The sequence below is a fragment of the Gymnodraco acuticeps genome, unplaced genomic scaffold, assembly GCF_902827175.1.
Source record: "Gymnodraco acuticeps unplaced genomic scaffold, fGymAcu1.1, whole genome shotgun sequence".
Lineage (NCBI taxonomy): Eukaryota > Metazoa > Chordata > Actinopteri > Perciformes > Bathydraconidae > Gymnodraco > Gymnodraco acuticeps.
In genome coordinates this window covers 2,297,149-2,318,338 of record NW_022990673.1, presented here as the reverse complement: position 1 = coordinate 2,318,338, position 21,190 = coordinate 2,297,149, and the positions used below count along the sequence as shown (strand labels likewise).

Sequence of the window (21,190 nt, the reverse complement as noted above, 5' to 3'; positions counted from 1 at the left end):
CATTAGAGGGACTTCAAAAGGTCAGTGTCCCTCAATTCAAAGAATGGGAATAAGCACTCGTGCGTTCAGAGAGAGAAAGAGAGACAAAGAGAGTGACAGAGAAAGAGAGACCGATAGAGAAAGAGACATAGTAAGAGACACCTCAGTCAGCTGATGCTGAAGCTAACCAATCAAGCTCCCATCAGCACCGATACAAAACATCACAAAATAAAAGTAATGAAATGCAGTTACTAAACATATATATTTGACTTCAGTTTGCTCCAAATATGTTTGAATTTGACTCCTGTGAGCATAAGAAATGTAAGAAAATTGAAAGGATGAGTTAAACTTGGATTTAGGAATACACAGTTAGGAGCATTTGGTCAGAGGTTAGCAGGAATACTAAAACACGGAGCTTTTGTAAGATTCCACACAAGCATCCTGGCACATTGCGCCCTCAAGAAACAATGGGGAAATAGTATAGTCAACACTCCCTCTGTCAGTGTTTATAATTCATTTGTGCTATTTTCCTCAGACTTTGTGCTGTTCTCTATACTGATTTCAATCTTCTGTGACACAAATCACATTTTATGGTATCCAGCAGTGCACATAAAGCAGCAACTAGACTGTGTTAGGGGCCTGATGAGGCTCCGGCTGTTGGCACAGTCAAAAAGAAATGAGGACACCGAGGACATGAAACAGGAAACAGTCCACACTTCCTCAGACAGGATACTGTGCTCCTCTAAGAGGCATCCTGGAATCCAATGCCTCAAAGACTTTACCAAGTGTTTCACACAAACACACTTATTTTCCTTTGACACATTAATGCATTGTAGAGAGGAAGAACACACAAAGTAAGACTGCGAGAGGAAAGCTCAGCAAAAACCGAGCATGACTGAAAGGCCAAGGCCATGAGGTCGGTCAACATCAGGTTTGAAAACACTGTGATGAAGATCAAATTGTGAGGAAGTTTGATTGCTTTGAACAATCACTTGCATGCAGGGCCGTTTCTAGCTTTTTGGGGGCCCTATGCAAGATGCTGTTTGGGGGCCCTAGTTTTGACAGGTTTTTAACGGATTCCGAAGCCTTTAAGATGATCTGTGGAGATGCATCAATCTGTTACACTTTAGGAAAACAGGCTAATTTCACGAAAACCAAGCAATTGAAAATTACAAAAAATGATATTAAAAAGGTAAACAATAAGGCTCCTCTATGTCAATAAATGCAAGAGATGCAGCATTTTCTCAGCTGTCAGCCCAACAATGATTTGGACTTTATTACCCCAAAAACCCAAGCCACAGCTTTGCTATCATTGCAGTTTATCCATCCATCCATCCATCTTCTCCCGCTTATCCGTGGTCGGGTCGTGGGGGTAGCAGTTCCAGCAGAGAGACCCAAACTTTCTTTTCCCTGGCGACATCAACCAGCTCTGACTGGGGGATCCCAAGGCGCTCCCAGGCCAGCAAAGAGATATAATCCCTCCACCTGGTCCTAGGTCTACCCCTTGGTCTCTTCCCAGCTGGACGTGCCTGGAACACCTCCCTAGGGAGGCGCCCAGGTGGCATCCTAACTAGGTGCCCGAACCACCTCAACTGGCTCCTTTCGACGCGAAGGAGGAGCGGCTCAACTCCCTCCCTGATGACCGAACTTCTCAGCTTATCCCTAAGGGAGACACTGCGGAGAAAACCCATCTCGGCCGCTTGTATCCGCGATCTCGTTCTTTCGGTAATGACCCATCCTTCATGACCATAGGTGAGGGTAGGAACGAAAATGGCCCGGTAGACAGAGAGCTTTGCCTTCTGGCTCAGCTCCCTTTTCGTCACAACGGTGCGGTAAAGCGACTGCAGTACCGCTCCCGCTGCTCCGATTCTCCGGCCCATCTCACGCTCCATTGTTCCCTCACTCGAGAACAAGACCCCGAGATACTTGAACTCCTTCACTTGGGGTAAGGACTCATTCCCTACTTGGAGTGGACAGTCCATCGGTTTCCTGCTGAGAACCATGGCCTCAGATTTGGAGGTGCTGATCCTCATCCCAGCCGCTTCACACTCGGTTGCGAACCGATCCAGTGAGTGCTGAAGGTCGCAGACCGATGAAGCCATTAGAACCACATCATCTGCAAAAAGCAGTGGTGAAATCCTTAGTCCACCAAACTGCAGACCCCCTCCCCCATGACTATGCCTCGAAATCCGATCCATGTATATTACAAACAGGATTGGTGACAAAGCGCAGCCCTGGCGGAGGCCAACCCTCACCGGAAATGGGTCCGACTTACTGCGTAGGACCCGGACACAGCTCTCGCTTTGGGAGTACAGAGATTGGATGGCCCTGAGTAGAGACCCCCTCACCCCATACTCCCGCAGCACCTCCCACAGTAACTCCCTGGGAACTCGGTCATACGCCTTCTCCAAGTCTACAAAACACATGTAAACCGGATAAGCGTACTCCCAGGCCCCCTCCAGGATCCTTGCGAGAGTAAAAAGCTGATCCGTCGTTCCACAACCAGGACGGAATCCGCATTGTTCCTCCCATTGCAGTTTAGTTGTGTTTATATCCTACATTGGATTTGTAAGCATATAATGCTTCACCGAACACTCACAGGAGGGGGCTTGGCTGTCTACAAATAAAGACGGCTCGTTTTAATTCTCCCCAAATATATTGAGGCTGAACCTGAACTTTGAATTCTCTGCTCCCATCATAATCTTGGCGATCTTGTTAAAATTGTTAATTCAGAATTAAAAATACTATGTAACTGGTTTGCAGTTAATAAATTATCCCTTAATGTGGCCAAAACAAATTACATGTTATTCAATACAAAGTCTGAGAGTAGAAATTACTGCATTATACGGATTTGCAATACAGAGATAGAACAAGTTGGTGCATGTACATTTTTAGGACTGCTTGTTAACGAAAAACTCAATTGGAAGCACTATATAAATTATGTACAGACTAAACTGTCAAAAACAACAGGTATTTTGTATCATACTAAGAACATTCTTAAAGAAAATATACTCTTTATAACAGTCTATTTCTCCCTTACCTTTAATACTGCTCCGAAATATGGGGAAACACTTACTCAACAAATCTACAAAAAATAATAACATCCCAAAAAAAAGTATTACGAATAGTCTGTGGTGTTGGTAAATATGAACACACAACTCCCATATTTAAAAAAACTCAATCTATTAAAATGTGTTGAGCTTAAAACAGTACTGATTATGCACAACATTTTCCATAACAAAATGCCTAATAACATTCAAAAGCAGTTCCAAACCACAGCGTGAACATATGAATGTAAAAAAGTTGCTTGAAAATAAGTGTTCACAATGTTTATATGCAATTATGCATATATTATTATTATTATTATTCATTTGCCAAGTGCATGTGTACCTATGTATATATTTATATATAGTATTTTAATTTCCAAAAAAAGATAGTTGAAACTGCTATTGACATGTGCAGAAAATGACCCTATATCTAGTTTTCGTATATATATATATATATATATATATATATATATATATATATATATATATATATATATATATGCATTTATTGTTTACCTGCCCTAACTTTTATTTAATTTGTTCTCCTGTTTTCTTTCTTTTTTTGTACTCCTTCATTTCTATACATTTTTGAGGCAATAATGCCGCTGTATTAGAATGATGCACGGGAGGGCTACTTTCCACAAGCTATGCTTCAGCCCTCCCGCTTCTACTAATTTTGTTCATCTTTGTGTGTATGAATTAAACTTTTTTTGTTTTTCGGATATACTTTCAGCTTGGGGGCCCCCTAGTGGCCGCGGGGGCCCTATGCCCCCGCATAGTCCGCATATAGGAAGAAACGGCCCTGCTTGCATGTAAAACAACAAAGCATATAAAAAAGCTGTACAGCAAACCTCCCTTTCTACTTCTACTCCACAAAATCTCAGAAGGATATATTGCACTTTTAAAGACTACATTGCTTCTAAAGACTTTACAGTACATAAGAAATCTACAGTACGAAACATGATGAACTTACAAGGTTTAATACAACGCTTTACATTGAACTACCCATCCCTTTATAAAGTACCTACAACTCTTGAAAACCAATAAAATGCTCAAGCTATGTGCTATTTTTATATTGTGGCACTGTCACTTGCTGATCAACAGCAACCAGCAAGTGCAATTATTAAAATAATATTGGAAGAGATTTAACATTTAATTTATGCTCAAACTTCCTTGGTTCTTGACTATTCCCTGGTGAATAGTTGGTTATTGTATTGGCCTGTTATGATAGTAGACTTAATGTGTTTCAGGTTGGACTCTTAGTTAGAAATGTTATGTTAACTAGTAGTATTTAATTAATTGAATAAAAATAAAAGCAGCCATAATCTGACATATATTCCATCATTATCGTGTTGTGTTGTATGTTAAAAGTGAAGGTAATACAAGTGAAGTGGTTCATGAACATTACATTGTAGTAAATGAATAGCTATTTGGGTAGAACAGAACTTTCCCTTTTCGAATAAATCTTTTTAAGAGTACCTTATCTGTAGAAAACACATTGCATCTGGTCCATGCCCTCATGTTGGCTCCACTTGGTTCGTTTAAGATTCAGGTGCTGCCATCTGCTGTATCATCTCACCACACTGTATATACATTCTGGGTACAAGGTTAAAAACGTCTTCTCGTGGACAGTAGCGTGGCGTGGGAAAAAAATTAGGGGAAGCCAATAATACGTCCTTTCAATGGTGGTCAATGCAATAACGTAACCAGATGAGTGATTACAGCACCCGGTATCATTTTACACACATTTGTATCATACAGATGCAGGACTTACACACACCTGTTATCTAACCCATGGGGTTCCCAACCTTTACTGTGCCAAGGACCGGCAGATACATTAAAAAAAAATCGCGGACCGGTTGTCAATTTTAACTGATTTTAATATTTACTCACCAGCAGGTAGCAACAGAGGCTAATTGTATGTAACAGCCTGAACAAATACTAGACCAATAATAATAATAATAATAATGCATTACATTTTTTATTAGAGCGCTTTTACAGGTGCTCAAAGCGCTTTACAAGTACACATTACACATATTAGACATGTAAGAGTCATTACTGCGGACATTACCCACAGGAGCAAATGCGGGTAAAGTGTCTTGCCCAAGGACACAACGGCCTGACGCAGTGGCGATATCAAATCAAATCAGGAGACCTTTAACGTCTTACGTCCGATTCGCTCCTTTTTTCCTCTCTGTACAAAGCTCCAGTTTGGGCATTGGCCTGTCATCAGATTGCATTTGTTGTTGCTGCTGTAGCGGAAGTTTAGTACAATTATTTTTGATTAAATACTCCAAATCTCCACCCTCCATAATTGCACTTGCTTCAGTTGTGTGCTACTTTCTAACGGCGGTGAGAGTGGACGCTATCTATCTTATATCGATTAGATTTATGATTCGGAAATTATAAAAGTAGGGTAGATGTGGATATTATCCGACTGAACAAAACGTGCATTTATTAAACAGGTTTGTTTTCCACTGACCTTATTTCGAGCTATTTTCCAAAATTCTATGGAGAGATCCCATTACTTTTTTGTCGAGGGAAACCGAGCGCAGCTTACTTCCGGGTTTTAGTATGCGTCACTGCAACACTAAATTGATGCGATTTGATTGGATTGTGAGGTAAGGGAAGCCAGCCGCCTCTGGCTTCCCTTGGCATGGCCCTGACCAGAGCCCCTGACCAGCGGCCCTGACTAATCACAGGTTGGCAGGGGCATGACGTGAGCCTTGTCTGATTGGTCAATCCCTCAATTTTTTTTCACCAAGGGAAGCCAATTTCGGCTGGCCTCCTCTCGCAACAGTGAGTGCAATCTACTGTTTCACCATAACATCTAGAGGGGCACTGTTTCACTCTTTGTAAAATACTCAATAGGCGCGTTCACACCGCAGTACTTTTCCCACTTTAGTTCCGATATATTTCCGAAATGTTGCGTTCACACCAAAAAGAGCCGGAACTAAAATGTGTTCATGAGAACCTTTTCACCCCCTTTTCCGTCCCTGCAAGTCTTTCACACACAGTGACGTCACGAGCTACCCACAATGCAACACGCGCCATGTATATAAATACGCCATTTTCATGGAGATGCAAATATCCTGGAAGTGCAAATATAAACAGCTAGTTAACATAGCAAGGCAGAGCGCACTAGGTTTTTTTTCTGAATTAATGACCGAAGAAATCGCTGCATATCTTCGGATTACATCTCTGGACTTGAGGGGTGTGCTCTAGGTCGTTACCAGCGTAAACTAGAGCTGTGTGGGTTGTCGGATTGCCCTTACAGACTGCGTCGATTTTGGCTGCATCTACGTCTAATTTCTGGAAACACCAGGTGAATACCCCACTTGTCACAATAATATTATCATGCCATTGCATATATGTGGTATTTTAGAGTTGACTAGATATTGATTAAGGCAATAGACTATGATATTCAGTACAGGAAGCTTAGCAACACCTAGACGGTGTACGGCTAAACCCTTGGCCTGCTTGCACCTCGCGTAAAACGGCGGATACCGGAAGTACGGTGTCGCTTTCGGCCCAATACCCGGGCTGCTTCTCAGGTCGATTAAATGAAATCCTTGCTTCCCTCACTTGCGTCGTTTCCCTGCGTTTAGTCCCTCCCACCAGGGAAGCATGGAGGGACGCAAGGAAACCACGAGAAGCAGGGAAATGAGTTTTAAGAGCAATGGGACGTCCTTTCCTCCGGAGCGTCACGTGAAGCGACGTCCGTTTGTGATGACGCTGCACAGCTGATCGTCTGACAGCAGCTCTGTCCCCGTTATTTCCACACACCCCCCCGCCTCTGTTAGCACACATTTACTGACACAAACATTTGTATCATCTGTTGTAGACCCCAATAAATAAAATAAAATAAGAACTAATTCTCAAAAAAGATAAACGCCATTCTTAAAATGTATAAACGAACAATAGTTTGATTAATATTGATTAGAGTGCACAATAGAAATAAAATAATTGAGAGAAGAAAAAGAGATATGTTATCTATCAAAACCCAGTTAGATTAACATTCATTAGATTGCACACTTTGTGTGTTTGTGTGGATATGTAGCATATTAACATTTTAATAGCACTTAATGACTGAATGGAAATGACAATAAATGAAAATGTAAAACGAAAAAAGCGATCATGAAAATGTTTCCAAAAAATGAATTAAATGATTTTTGACCACTTTGTTGTTCAGATATATCACATATTTGTAACTAAATGATACATGAATTGAAACAAAACACGGTATAAACTGAGGAGTGACTCCCGTGAGGTTCATGTATTTTCTTCACTCTGCTCTCATGTCAAGAAGCATCAGATCAGCGCATGCACTGCCTCGTCCAATCAGTGAGCGATACACGGTAAGGGGACGGGGTGAGTATCTGAGGATTTCATCGGAGGATGGTCTGGTGGTTCCTCGGTTATCGCTCCTCCATGTTCGCTCCTCGCTCCTCGATCCTCGGTCCTCCGGCAGAAATAAGAGCCATGGGACGGTACTCAAGATGGCGCAGGCAAATCAACTTCTGGTGAGACCGAGGAGCGAGGAAATGAAAATAGTCGACCTGAGAAGCAGCCCCGTATGTGTGTGTGAAAGAAGAGAGCAGGGACTTTCGTGGGAGAAAAAGGTTCCTGTGTCTGATTGGCTGGGCGGATTGCAAACCACGCCCCGTAAAACTCCCAAAAGTTTTGTGAAGCCGCCATTTTATTATCCTCACATTAGCATTATTAGCATTAGCCCAGCGCAGAAACGCAGAGAGACTAACTTATGGCAACACAAAATAAAACATGGGAGCGGTGGAGATGAGGAGGTGTTGGCGTTCTGGCGATCGGAAGGCTTCAGTAGAAGCTGCTGGGAGTCCCAGCAGCTTCTACTGAAGCCAGTCCCCAACTCCGGGGACTTCCGGCCGGGGACTTTGGGCGGCAGTATACGCCGTGAAGTTGTTTGCGGCCTGCCAGTAAACCCAAAGCAGAAGAAGAAGAAGTGACGTCGGCGGCTTCATTTGCCTAATCCTCCCCCAGGGATGTATTCCGGTGTGAACGCGATCTGTACTTAATTCATGAGAACTAAAGAGTTCTCATGAACCTTTGTGGGAAAAGTACTGCGATGTGAATGCGCCTAATGAGAATGGGGGAGAGACGGTCCGGCAGCAACACACAACAAAGAATTTCCGAAACTAAACTAAGTGTTTGTATTTATTTATTAAAATTATAACTACAATCCGAAAAAACAGGGGAAGCCTGGCTTCCCTTGGCCTCCAGGAGAAAACGCCACTGCTCGTGGACGATTAGTATATGGCATTTTCCACAAATGCGTGACATATAACTACATTTTTACAATTAAACAATTTGGCTCCCAAACATTTCCTGCCTGCAAAATCCTCCGGAACCATTGCACCTGTTTGCCGACGGATGCTTTTCTGTGTCGCACAAAACATTGCCCACACCGGTCCTGTTTCCGGTAGAGCTGCAGAAATGACTTGGAGCTCGTTTAGCTTTAGCTGTATTGATGTTGCATGGTCTTTTCTGGCTTTATGTTTCCTTGCCGCTTTTTGTGCTCACAAAATCTTGCCGAGAAAATGGGAAACAAACCGTCTTTACTTGTTATTTCAGGACCTTATTCGATACGGAAAAACAAAACAAACTCTCAAACGAGACAACTGGCTGCGTGCGTTTGACGTCCCTAAAAGGTAACAGTCATTTCGGAAACAAGTTGATATAATGCGTTTTAACTTGTATGCATCATAGATTCAATTGTTGTGTATTTTATATTGAGTAGATTTGTATTTCCATTGTTTTCAATTCATAATGTCAAATGTGTAGATTTAAAAACAGAATAATCTTGAGTTATTATTATTTTCAGGTGGTTTTCGCATTTCTATGCCATCTCTGTTGGCTGGAACGGTCTTCTTCTGGCCATCTACCTAAACTTTATATATCACCATCAGTCATTCCCATCATGGCTGACTGGACTATTAGACATTTTGACTGGTGTACCGAGCACCGACAGTCAAGGTAGACTCTCTTTTTTAAAGTTCGTGTTTTCCTGTTTGATTCATAGTGTTAATCATACTGTCTTCAGTCCCACAGCTGTCCACTGTGCTGGTGCAGCTGCTGCTCTGCGTCCACTCCCTGAGGAGGCTGCTGGAGTGCCTGTTCGTCAGTGTTTTCTCTGATGGAGCCTTACATTTAGTGCAGTATGTGTTTGGTGTGTGCTATTACATCGTACTTGGGCTGATGGTGCTCTGCTCGGATCACCTGGGAAAAGGTGAAACTTAAATCAGAGCCCTCTACATCTGCTATTCACTGATACTGCTATGTGGTATTTTAGTGGATTAGTTTATAGGGCACAACACATCCACTGAGCAAGAGTTTGCTATAGCTAAATAGAACAACAACAACAAGTGTATTGTCAACTAATTAACCGAATGATGATATTGATGTTTGTGATGTTCTTTTTTAGGGTCTGGATCCCTCCTCTCTCAGCTGGACTGGTTTCATGTGGCTGGAAGTGTACTTTTCATTTGGGCCTCTCTGATGCAACATCAGTCCATAGTCCTGCTGGCGGGGCTTCGCACTGGAAAGTCAGGTATGCTTGTGCAACTGCCTTTTCTTGGTGTTTTGAGCCTTAAACAACAAATGATGTATATTTTTCTACTGAAGTTTTCTAATCTGCCAAAAAGAATTAGATTGTGTTAGCAATGTTGCTACCTTAAAGCCAACCACTGTTTATTTTCTTCAGAAATGTATGCTAAAACAAAATATATTGCAAAGACCAACAGTGTTTTTAAATAAGGAAACTGTGAACACTATATACATATTGTCAAAATGTGAGTAGTACCATAAACCAATGATCTACCAGTAGCTCGCAAGCCCTCAATAAATAGCTCGCCAAGCAAATCCAAAATGTAAAAAATACACAAAAAAAAGGAAATGTAATTAAAATAATCTACCCTATGCATAAACGAAACCTCAATCATAGCGAACTCTATCTACTTACTACAACTCTATATAATAATAATAATAATAATAATTTCAATTTATATAGCGCCTTTCACGAAACCCAAGGACGCTTTACAATGGGAAGTAACAAAACAAAAAGTAATAATAAAGAGACATAGGCTGAAGAAAACAAAAACAGGAACAGGTATCTAATCTATCTAATACCCCTCCTCCCCCCACCCCCCCACAATGAATATCGACCAATCACGTTCTTGCTTGATTTGCGGGACCAGCGTTGCAGTCGGGAATGTGGCACCTCCCCACTTCATAAGGAGTTTGACCGTGATTTTCCTTCTGTCAGAATCAACACATCAGCCCCATTGAACAGCCCAGTCGTGCCAGCCTATACAGCACATGAGTTTTACTGTGTGTGTGTTGCAACTTGCACATATATTTATTGCACTTGACGCATACATACGCATTGGCGTAATTTCCACTGGGTAGTTTTCGATCCCGTTTGTCTCCCCCCACTTTACAAATATGTTTATTATTATTTTTTAACGCAAGCTGTCATCGCCACGGAGGAGCACACAGCCTCTGTGAGCGAGCGAGACAGCGAGAGAGCTAGAGAGAGCACACCTTTATCTATTTAATATAGTTGTAAAATATAAAGTAAGAAATCATTCCAATGTATAGGACAGTAAAAAAAAAAAAACAGTTTAAAATTGATTTGTTATTGGTTGTGATCATATTCTAAAGATTTTTGGATTATTGAAAAGTATACAGCTCCCTTTCATCTGAGTGTTGAGAGCTGTATCCATAAATTCATTTTGTGCTCAAAGTGCACCAGATTGATGCATTTAACTTCAACATTAAAACAAAAGATCTTCCCGGCGGTGCATGCCCCCGGACCCCCCCCCTAGTGAGGTCCACCCCCAAATAAAGCATGTTAAAATAATTAAATTGAATACATTTTATTTTAGTAAACACTGCAAACGGACCCAAAAGGCACACAAAGGTTAAAGGGAAGCATATAATAATGTTAAAATGTGCTAAATATATACACTGCAAAAAATAAAAAAAGAGGAGTAAAAGTAGCTCACGACTTGTTTTATTTTTTGAAAGTAGCTCTCATCCTAAAAAAGGTTGGAGACCCCTGATCTATCAGGTACACGGGGACTGACGTATTTGTTTGTTGTCTTTTGTGGTGTATTTCAGGAACGGTGGAGACGCTGGCTCACAGACTGCCAGAGGGAGGCTGGTTCGAGCTGGTGTCTTGCCCGCATTACTTGGCTGAGCTGTTGATCTACGTATCTCTGAGCTTGATCTTTGGAGGCCTGTCTCTTACCTGGTGGCTTGTCGCCCTTTATGTGCTCTTCAATCAAGCACTGGCAGCACAGCTTTGTCATGAACATTATATTAGCAAATATGATTCATACCCAAAGCATAGAAAAGCATTTATACCTTTTGTGCTGTGAAGACTTATCATTGGTGTGATCTTTCTTGCTTTCCTTTTCTGGGAATTGTTAAGTCCTATAGAAATATCGGAGACATTGAGACACTGAAGGTGTGGGAGTGAAACTCACCTCCCTCTCAGCATTGACTGACAAGCTGCTCATAGCCAACACGAGAACAATGAAGGAAGTTGACAGGAGCTGTCAAGTGTGAATGTGAGGCATGGTACTGCTGCAGAAACATTTCCCACAGATACAGTCCCTCCAGTTGAACTGTTTCTTCGAGACTGATGTGATTACAAATGTCACAAATCGCCTTTATTACAAGACTGTCTTTTTACATGATATACATTGTTATCTTAAACATATTGCAAAGTAATTGATTTATGTAAATGAACCTGAACTGGTTATGATGACTGTAATTGTAAATGTGTACATAGCCTATGCATTTTTTATTGAAATATGTTTATTAAAATAATCACTACAGATTATTCAGACTTGTAAAGGTGTCAACGTTTCTTGTACCCAGTGAAACACAAGTGTCATAACTTTATTAGCGATGTAGGCTAAGTGAACACTTACAAAGATTTGATTCTGGTTTTAGCCGCTCTTGATGTAAATGTACAGAATATAAGCATACAGTTGAAATAAGGACAACAAAGGTACAACTGAAACATTTACAAACGTTGTACAGATATAAATATAGATACATATACATATGTACTGATAAACATATTTAAATCAAGCTTATTTGAATTTAAAATGTTATTGAACTTTTAAAAGCTCAAGTCATTTATTGTTAGTACATTGTATGACTTGTAATGATAACCATATAATCCTGATAACTTGATTCTTTGTTCCACTGTCAATCACCCCATTCTGATTGACAAGCTAAAAGCAATTGGTTTTGATAAACTATTGGTGAGCTGGATGCAATCCTACCTGGAGGGAAGAGAACAGATGGTGGAGGTAAACGGTACTCTGTCCCCCCCCTCCCAGTGAGCTGTGGTGTTCCACAAGGAAGCATATTAGGTCCGTTACTGTTCCTAATTTATGTAAATGACATGTCATCAGCATGTGACTGCAACTTGTTCCTGTTCGCGGACGACTCAGCCCTGCTGGTCTCTGACAGGAACAGGTTGCAGGTTGAAAAAACCCTCAGCTCCGAGCTCGGCAGAATCTGCACCTGGCTCGCCGATAATAAATTATCATTACACCTGGGTAAAACAGAGTCCATTCTCTTCGGTTCTAAACATAATCTCAGCAAATCCGACGACTTCTCAGTTGCAGTGGGCGACATTATTGTCACAAGTAAGAAGGAAATTACATACCTAGGATCTATTCTTGAGGCAAACCTCTCCTGTGACAAAATGGCATCCAATGTAATAAAAAAAGTCAATCAAAGAACTAGATTCCTATACCGGATCTCCTCTCTGGTAAACAAAAACACCCTGAAAACTCAAAAATAAACTGGTCAGACTACTGCTTGACCTTTCATCTAGAACCCACCTCACCTCTGCCCACTTTGACAACCTAGGATGGCTTAGAGTAGACGACAGAGTACAGCTACTTGCAATGGGCCTGGTCTACAAGATCCACTACACCTCTATGGTACCCATGTACATGTCAAAATTCTTCCCAAAGGTCAAGAAATACCATGATCATAACACCAGAGGGAGCTCCACAAATCATGTGAAACCCAGATTTGGCACAAAAAAGGGGGAATACACGTTTCGCAATTATGCCACATCAAGGTGGAACGCTCTTCCCATAACTGTAAAGGAAAGTAAAACTATACTTACCTTCAAAACCTCTCTTAAAGAGCACCTTCGGGGGAGAGCATTGCAAAACTGGCCCCGGTAATGGTACAAATCTCAACCTGTCGTTCAATGGACAGCTTCCCCCCCCCCCCCATCTATGTATATACTCGCATTTTAGACTCTGTTACTAACTGTATATATGTAGACTTGGTATGTCTTAAATGTCCGGTTAGGATGTATTAGAACGAAATCTAAAATGAAAATTGTAAACAAGCAATCTGTATGTAAAAAAAAAACACCTGTATGTAAATTGTAAATAAGCCATCTGTATGTCAAATATGTCTTATATGTCTTAAATGACATGATGAATTGGAAATGGGGGACCCTGATGTAAACAAGACGAAAGTCTTTCTCTGGTCTGCATCCCCTTAACAATTGTATGTTTTGAGCTGTACTGTACTGTACCCAATATACAAGCTGTTAATAAACTTTTCAATCAATCAATCAATCAATCAATCAATCTCTTTTTAAGCACTGAATGTACATTCAGCATGAAATCTTACCGACAAGGAAACTGTCCAATCACGGAGCTGCCCTGTGTGTACGTCAGCCTACACTATCACGTCACTTCTTTAACGGTCCAATCATCTCTCGTCGTTTGGTCCTAAACGCGGTAGCAAGAATCACAGATATTTTCTGTGATCGTGACGTGTATTACTGAAGAGCTCCTTGTATTGTATAGCTAGGTGGTTAATATGAAGTTAGCCAGGTTTGTTGCCGATGATATTAAGTGATCGACGGACGACAAAATAAAGCATAAACTTGTCTCTGGTTAGTATTTTGGACGCCATAATGCCTCTCATGGTTGGCGGAGGCAACCGACGGGGTGATAGAAATGTGATGCCCGTCTTGTTTCTGCTCTCCGCCGCCGTGTTGTTGTTGTCGGTCGGAGTTTCTGCCGTTCCAGAGGAGCACAAACCTGTCCAAGAGCTACCCCCACAAGAGGTAAAGGTTTTTGCCCCATTATTACCGATTAAACCCTTATTTGTTGTTGGTAGGAAACCGAATTTGTGACGCCGGGTGCTGCCGCTGCTTGTTAGCTCCCCGAGCTAGCCAGCACATGCTAACTGAGATACCTGCTACCACATTGTGTTCCGGGTGTCTCTCAAATGGGTAAAGTTAGTCTTTCCATTTTAGATAATGGGAAGAAAATAACATGTTAGATATGATAGTTTGATCATAATAGAAAGCCCATCAACAAAATCGTTGAACACCAAACAGAAGAGAGACAAAAAACAATACAGTAAAATAGGTAAGCAAAGATAAAGAAATAAATAATATATCAAAATAAAACTATTAATGTCATATTACGTTTTTCAGTTGTCACCTTTACCATTGTTCAATGTTCACTCAATATTCAAATGCTTAATTGTCATATCCCAGCACAACAAAGTCCCATGCTCCTGTTTATATAGTGTTATAGTATTATATAGTGGACATTATCTAAACGGGAGCATGGGAGCTTCTTAAGCCTCTAAACAGAAGTGTATCTGACAGCTAACATGTTGTAACATGCAAACAACATCCTGTGTGGGTGTGAGCCGGTTGCTTCACAAAATCACAATGGCTTTTTAGTGACTAGAACTGCAACAACTTGACGATTTATAATTGTATATCTCCACAAACATGCACATTTGACTTTTATAATAAACTGTGTGCAATGTAGCTGTCTGCCAGTGTGTTTTACTCACACAACTGTACTGATTTCCTTTGCAGAAAGCCACAAGTCCCCATCCAATAGGCCCAGTAGTTTCTGAAGATGGCTCCAACAACGGGAACCTGGGTTTCATCCATGCCTTTGTGGCCTCTATCTCCGTCATCATCGTCTCTGAGTTGGGAGACAAGACCTTTTTCATTGCAGCCATCATGGCCATGCGTTACAACCGTCTCACCGTGCTGGCAGGTGCCATGCTGGCCTTGGGGCTGATGACCTGTCTTTCTGGTCAGTAAAAGTGCACGATTTGTTTTTGCATGCAACTGAAAATGAGAGTTATTCCTCTCTCTTTTGCTGAGTAATAATGAAGTAATTGTTGTGTTTTTGTCCCCCAGTGCTATTTGGCTATGCCACAACCATCATCCCTAGAATCTACACTTACTATGTGTCCACCGCTCTGTTCGCCATCTTCGGTATACGCATGCTGCGGGAGGGGATGAAGATGAGTCCAGATGAAGGCCAGGAGGAGCTGGAGGAGGTACAGGCGGAGATCAAGAAGAAGGATGAAGAGGTGAGATAAGGTTGTACTCTTAAAGGTCACCTATCATGCTATTTTTAGGCAATAGCATAGGTCCCAGATATATAAAAGTATATAAAAAACATGTCTATGAAGTGTTTTGCTCAAAATACCAAACAGATCACCCATTCTAGCCATGCCTCATATCCCTCTATTTCACTTCCTGTTTCAAAAGTGCTGATTTTGGGTATAAAGCTTTAAAAAAAGAAAGAAAATAAATTGATAAAAAAGAGGGGCGGAGCTTATGCCTGCTCATGCGGGAGATTCTACCGGCAGATACTGCTGTGATGAAATGCCATATCATGGATTATTTCTGAAACAGTATGGAGCTCAAAGGCTTTCTCTCTTGCCGGTTATACCACACGGTAAGTTCCTTTTTATTTCCTGCTTCTTCACACACATGCTCTCCAGTACAGGTTAGCTCTGAGTGTTAGCGATGCTAATGTAAACACAGACCATATTACGTCCAAACAAGTCGGGCATTGTTTCTGATGGCAACGTTTCTGATAGTGCTGTGGGTCTGCATTGCCGATATGACGTCAAATCGGACGCAAATCTGGATCAGCTCCGTTGTACCCCCGTTTTTAGAGATGTGGGTACGGAGGAAAAGAGAGAGGGTTTTATTTTCTGACACTGCGTGAGTTCCCTGACGCACCGGGGACACACATTTATGTATAAAAGACATCAAAAAGTGCATTTTGCATGATAGGTCCCCTTTAAGACCTAAAAATACCTCAAAGTCAACTTTATTGTCAATTCCTCTATTTGTGACAGGGGGATCAAAATTCTGTTTTCCCATCCCAGAGAATACAAATATTAAAAGAGAAATATATACATACAAGCCTTTACAAAGACACTCTTACCAATCAATATAGTATATCTAATCTAATATATAGGTAATGGTTAAGTTTTCCATACAGATATGCCTTTTATCTCGAGCTGAACAACAAATCTTTCATAAATAGTTTATATTTTATTTGTATTCCTACCTAGTATAGAAGGCAACATCCACACATTGTACCTGAGATAGTACCGCAAAAAGTGCCACTGTTTAAAACTGTGAGAAATCCTTTTTCCTGATATGATATGTGTCTATTGGGAGATACTGTGTAAAAGAATGAAACAATATACAATTAAAAAAATACTCTCATATTTCAATATGTAAATACGGTGCTCTTTCTTCAGCTTTGTTTTGTGTTGTCGTTGCAGCTCCAGCGGGCCAAGCTGATCAATGGGACGGCCGATGTGGAGGCTGGGACAGGGACGGCCCTGCCTCAGGGAAACTGGCACAGCATCATCTCACCCATCTTCATCCAGGCCCTCACCCTCACCTTCCTGGCAGAGTGGGGGGACCGCTCGCAGCTGACCACCATTATTCTGGCTGCGCGGGAGGTTGGTTACATTAACTTTAAGACAAAAGCATGTCTTCAATACCTTTTTTAATCGTATACCTTACAGCAGGGGTGTCCAAATGTGGCTCGCGGGCCTTTTTGAATCGGCCCTCAGCAAATTAAAAAAGTATAATGGAATGCGGCCCACAAATGAAACTTGAGCTTGTCTTGTATTGTACTTCTTAACTATATCTGTAAACATATATTACACAGTAGTGTTCATGTGCTAATAAGCACACTTTCAGTCGATTAAAGTTGAAAATATGTTCTAACAAATCTAAGTTGATAAGAAAAAAGCCCAATAACTTATTTACATAACAACCTTGAAATATACCCTTCATATTTCCTCTTATGATAAGCAATCTAAGGCTTCTGTTTTTAAGGAATGAGCTGCTAACAAAATAAATGAAACCCTATGGAAAGCTTTGATGTAGGCTGTTATATCAAGCATTTACTTACATTTGATTGATTTAGCTAACTTATAACTTCACTTATTACGCAATAAACCTCACCTCTACTGAGTGGCCCAGCCCTTCGAATATCTTTCTGTATGTGGCCCTCAGTGAAAAACGTTATTTCTTTATCTTTTTGAGCCACACCAAACACAGTAAATCCCCCCCCCCTCTGTGTTGATGTACTAATTTGTAAATATGTAGGAAAGGCAATATATAATTTGCGTCAGTGTGAAAGAGATTTGTTTTTTAAATCCTAGGATCCATTTGGAGTCGCCGTGGGCGGTACACTTGGACACTGTTTGTGTACAGGACTGGCTGTGGTAGGAGGGAGAATGATCGCCCAGAAAATATCTGTCAGAACAGGTGAGAAAGTCCTTTTTTGTATTTTTTACGCTGCTATGGACAATCTTGCACTAATGTAGATTAGTAGTATCCCAAAAATATTGAAGTGACTGTTGTTTTGTATAAGATAAGATGGTACTTTATTGATCCCAATTTGGGACATTTTTGTGTTGCAGCAGCATAAAAAGACAAGGCGTTTTACAATAAAACAATACAAATTCAAAACTAGAAATAAACGAGAAAGTAGTAGTATATATTGATTGTTGTGTTTTTTTTTTTTATCCTAATGTGTGCACATGTATAAATGTATCTGTTGATTGTGTATATATAGGATATACATATTTTTATATTCGGGATTGTGGATAACGGTATTTCTGTCTGTACACACAAACTGAAAGATTGACAATCAAGTTGACTTTGCCTTTGACTTTTGAAAAGCTAACTGGTTCATTTTCATGTTAACAGTCCGTTATTAAATTGTACTCTACGCTCTTTATAAATGTTGAAGTTACGTTTAAACACAGTGGATCTCATTTTACATGTATAGATTGTATCCACTGCAAATGAGTGAATAAGGCAAGGCAAGTTTATTTATATAGCACCTTTCAACACAAGGCAATTCAAGGTCCTTTGCAAAAATAAGGGTATTACACCTTGTCAGTTAAAAAGTTATTAGTTTTCATGATTCAGCATTAATGACACTGCCACTACTGCTTGTGCTTCCATGCTCTCAGTTCCCTGGGGCAAATTATTATCCATCCATTAGTCTTTGCATAACTTGACCCGGTCAGTGTACCGTAGCAACAGAGCGACCAGAGCAGCTCAAACATCAGTGCTTATCATTACCCTTGAGAGCACCAAAACCAGCTGGGAGATTCCTTAAACAGTTTGGAGCAGCGTGGATACACAAAAAGTATATGTTGATCTATTTCAAAAATCTAATATTAAGTCAGATAAATTGTAATGTATAGAGAAAAATGCAAAGAATGAGTGTGCTTTGCCTATTGTTTGGATCAGATTAAGACTTATTTTTCATCATTCCTATCTTATAATTAAATGTGTTGCTTAAACCATCTACACACAGTTAATTGTCCTTTATATCCTAATCCCATAATTCAATGATTTGTTTCTTGTTTTGCTTCCATAGTGACAATCATCGGTGGGATAGTTTTTCTGGCCTTCGCCTTCTCGGCCCTGTTCATCAAGCCAGACGCTGGATTTTAATTTGAAGAGAGACGTTCAGGTTTTTTCTCTGTACATACGTGTAATATTTGGTTAAGTTGCTGTAGAGAGACTGTAGTTTTGACTCTGTGTGTGTGTGTCCAACAGACAGTCCTTTCCTCATCTCCTAGCTAGCCTCTGTTCCACCACAATCTGTAACTCTGGGGGGTAAAGACTTCCCTTTGTTTTCATTAAATAACATTTCCTAACAGTGAATGCACATTAAAGCCGTGTTGGAGCTGTTATCTAAGCAATGCTTTCTTTTTATGAAGTACAGGAGTTGGATAACGTAGGAAATAAATCCCTGGATCTTTTTCTGAAAGTCTGACTTGTACGTCTTGATGGGAACAAAGCTCATCAAAGCTCAGAGGCTAGCTAAGAGTATTGGATTTGACTGTAGCTCTCAGTTAGAGCTGTACTCTCATCACAAGGTGTGTGAGCGAAGGAGGACTGGATTGTTACTGATTACCGCCCCCCCGACAGAGCCTGACATGCAGTACTTCCCTCAACGCTAAGCCGTCAATTAGACACTGAGACCATTTACAAATATTTGCCTCTTCTTCTCTGTTTTTTAAATGTTTAATGTTTATTTGTCATGAGCCCAGGTGCTGTCAGGTGACAGATTAGTAACTGGACGAGCTGCCAGTTCACTCTTACAGGAGTTGTTCCATCTTCCTCTCTGAGTGATACATCTGATCTGCCACATAATGAGCGGGCGTACATTACATTATCATTTCCCAGTGTTAGAAATACACTGCAAACATAACCAACAGCAAATTATGAATTAAAAGAATGTGTTTGAGATATATGATTTGAGATTTTATTTAAGGCTTCATCCAAAAATGTCCCCAATTTATCTTCCGTTTCAAATAAAAGCAGTCTTTTAAAGAGACACGAACCACTAGAAACCTGTGTCCAGGTGTGGCTTAACCTATGTTGGATTGGAGCTACATCACAGCTTAAGATTGCATATGTGCTTATTTTCAAAACACTAATCACATATTGGACATATTGATCGGGGTACTTCAGCATTTCCTGCTTTCAGTTTGGGTGCTGATATTGAGCAAAACCAGTACTCGCCTCACTCCCACACACGTTCACGCTTCCTCCGTGATTATAGCCATTACATACGAACCTCGCTTTCTCTATCGTTGCTGCTCCGAATCACTAAATAAACGATAACATCAGTTACAGAATGAATGACAGAAACCATCATGTATCCAACTAAAAACTTCCATTATAAGTCACTCCTTTAGCCATAAGCAGCTGTGTTGTAGCTACAGCAACACCTGAACACGGCAGGGTATTTTAAACCAACATTCCACCTTTTTATTTAAAGTGGTATCTATTTATTTAGCTTCATGTACTGTAGCAGCAGAAAGGGTTGGAGAGGTAACCATAAACAAGGAATGGACATATTTTTTTAAGGTAAAAAGGCTAAAGCTGCATTGTCAATATTTGACAGGCTGTGCCCAGCTGTGAAATACTTCTGTTTGTGATACAGGTTGGTTGTAATGCCTATAAATCTAAATTGCTCAATAAAAATATTTCATGTGTCGTCTGATTTCATCCCCAGTCGTGTGTTTTGTTTTGAGCCGAGTGGACAAACCTAGAAACACAAGTAAAAAACAAATCAACAGACTTCATTACAGTTTTATTCTCAAATTGAATGGGGAGCAAACAATAGATCTTGTTGCCTTACACATTTATGATTGGTTTGGCTCATGAAATAAATGCAAGGGGCACACGTGTATACTGTTATAATTCATGAATTACAAGCAGTGAAGGAATGTTAATTGAAAATATGGTCATATTTCAGATCCTTTGAGAGTAGTTCATTTCCCGTAGAAGAGCTTTAAACTGGAGCCTAAAAGTGACCAGCAGGTGGCAGTAGTGGATGTAAAAAGTGCAACGTTTATATCCCATCTGAGCATGAGCATATAACTGAACAGTTTAGTATAACTAGGTATGGTTACTGAACGTCTCTCCTTGTAATGATGGAAAAATAGGTTTGTTTTTCAGACAGTACATGCATTAAATAGAGTAAATGGTGCAAGACCAAACATTTCAAATGCTACTAGTACCTAGCCATTCTAGCAGGGCTGAAATTCTGCATTTTGATTCTTAGGCCACACCTGAAAGCAGTCCAACACCTGCTCTGATAACAGGTGTGACCTGGATGATCTACTATTCAGCGTTTTAGATGTGTCTTACAGTCGTGTATACTGCAGCAGTACATTTCATGAGCCAGACAAATATGAACAGAGGGGGGACACCTATAGACATTCAAACAACATTTACCACAATTTCATTT

General features: G+C 40.6%; 2 protein-coding genes across 2 annotated transcripts; both read left to right on the top strand.

Annotated features, from left to right (window-relative positions):
* The first annotated feature begins 8,223 nt into the window (after positions 1-8,223).
* srd5a3 (steroid 5 alpha-reductase 3) lies at positions 8,224-11,921 on the top strand. The gene is made up of 5 exons (XM_034229955.1): positions 8,224-8,710; positions 8,884-9,035; positions 9,103-9,288; positions 9,484-9,609; positions 11,181-11,921. The coding sequence occupies exons 1-5, from the start codon at positions 8,433-8,435 to the stop codon at positions 11,438-11,440; spliced, it is 1,002 nt and encodes a 333-aa protein (XP_034085846.1). The 5' UTR covers positions 8,224-8,432; the 3' UTR covers positions 11,441-11,921.
* A 1,913-nt stretch (positions 11,922-13,834) lies between these two features.
* Positions 13,835-20,440, top strand: tmem165 (transmembrane protein 165). The gene is made up of 6 exons (XM_034229928.1): positions 13,835-14,181; positions 14,953-15,178; positions 15,286-15,461; positions 16,677-16,859; positions 17,571-17,676; positions 18,803-20,440. The coding sequence occupies exons 1-6, from the start codon at positions 14,029-14,031 to the stop codon at positions 18,877-18,879; spliced, it is 921 nt and encodes a 306-aa protein (XP_034085819.1). The 5' UTR covers positions 13,835-14,028; the 3' UTR covers positions 18,880-20,440.
* Positions 20,441-21,190: the final 750 nt, after the last annotated feature.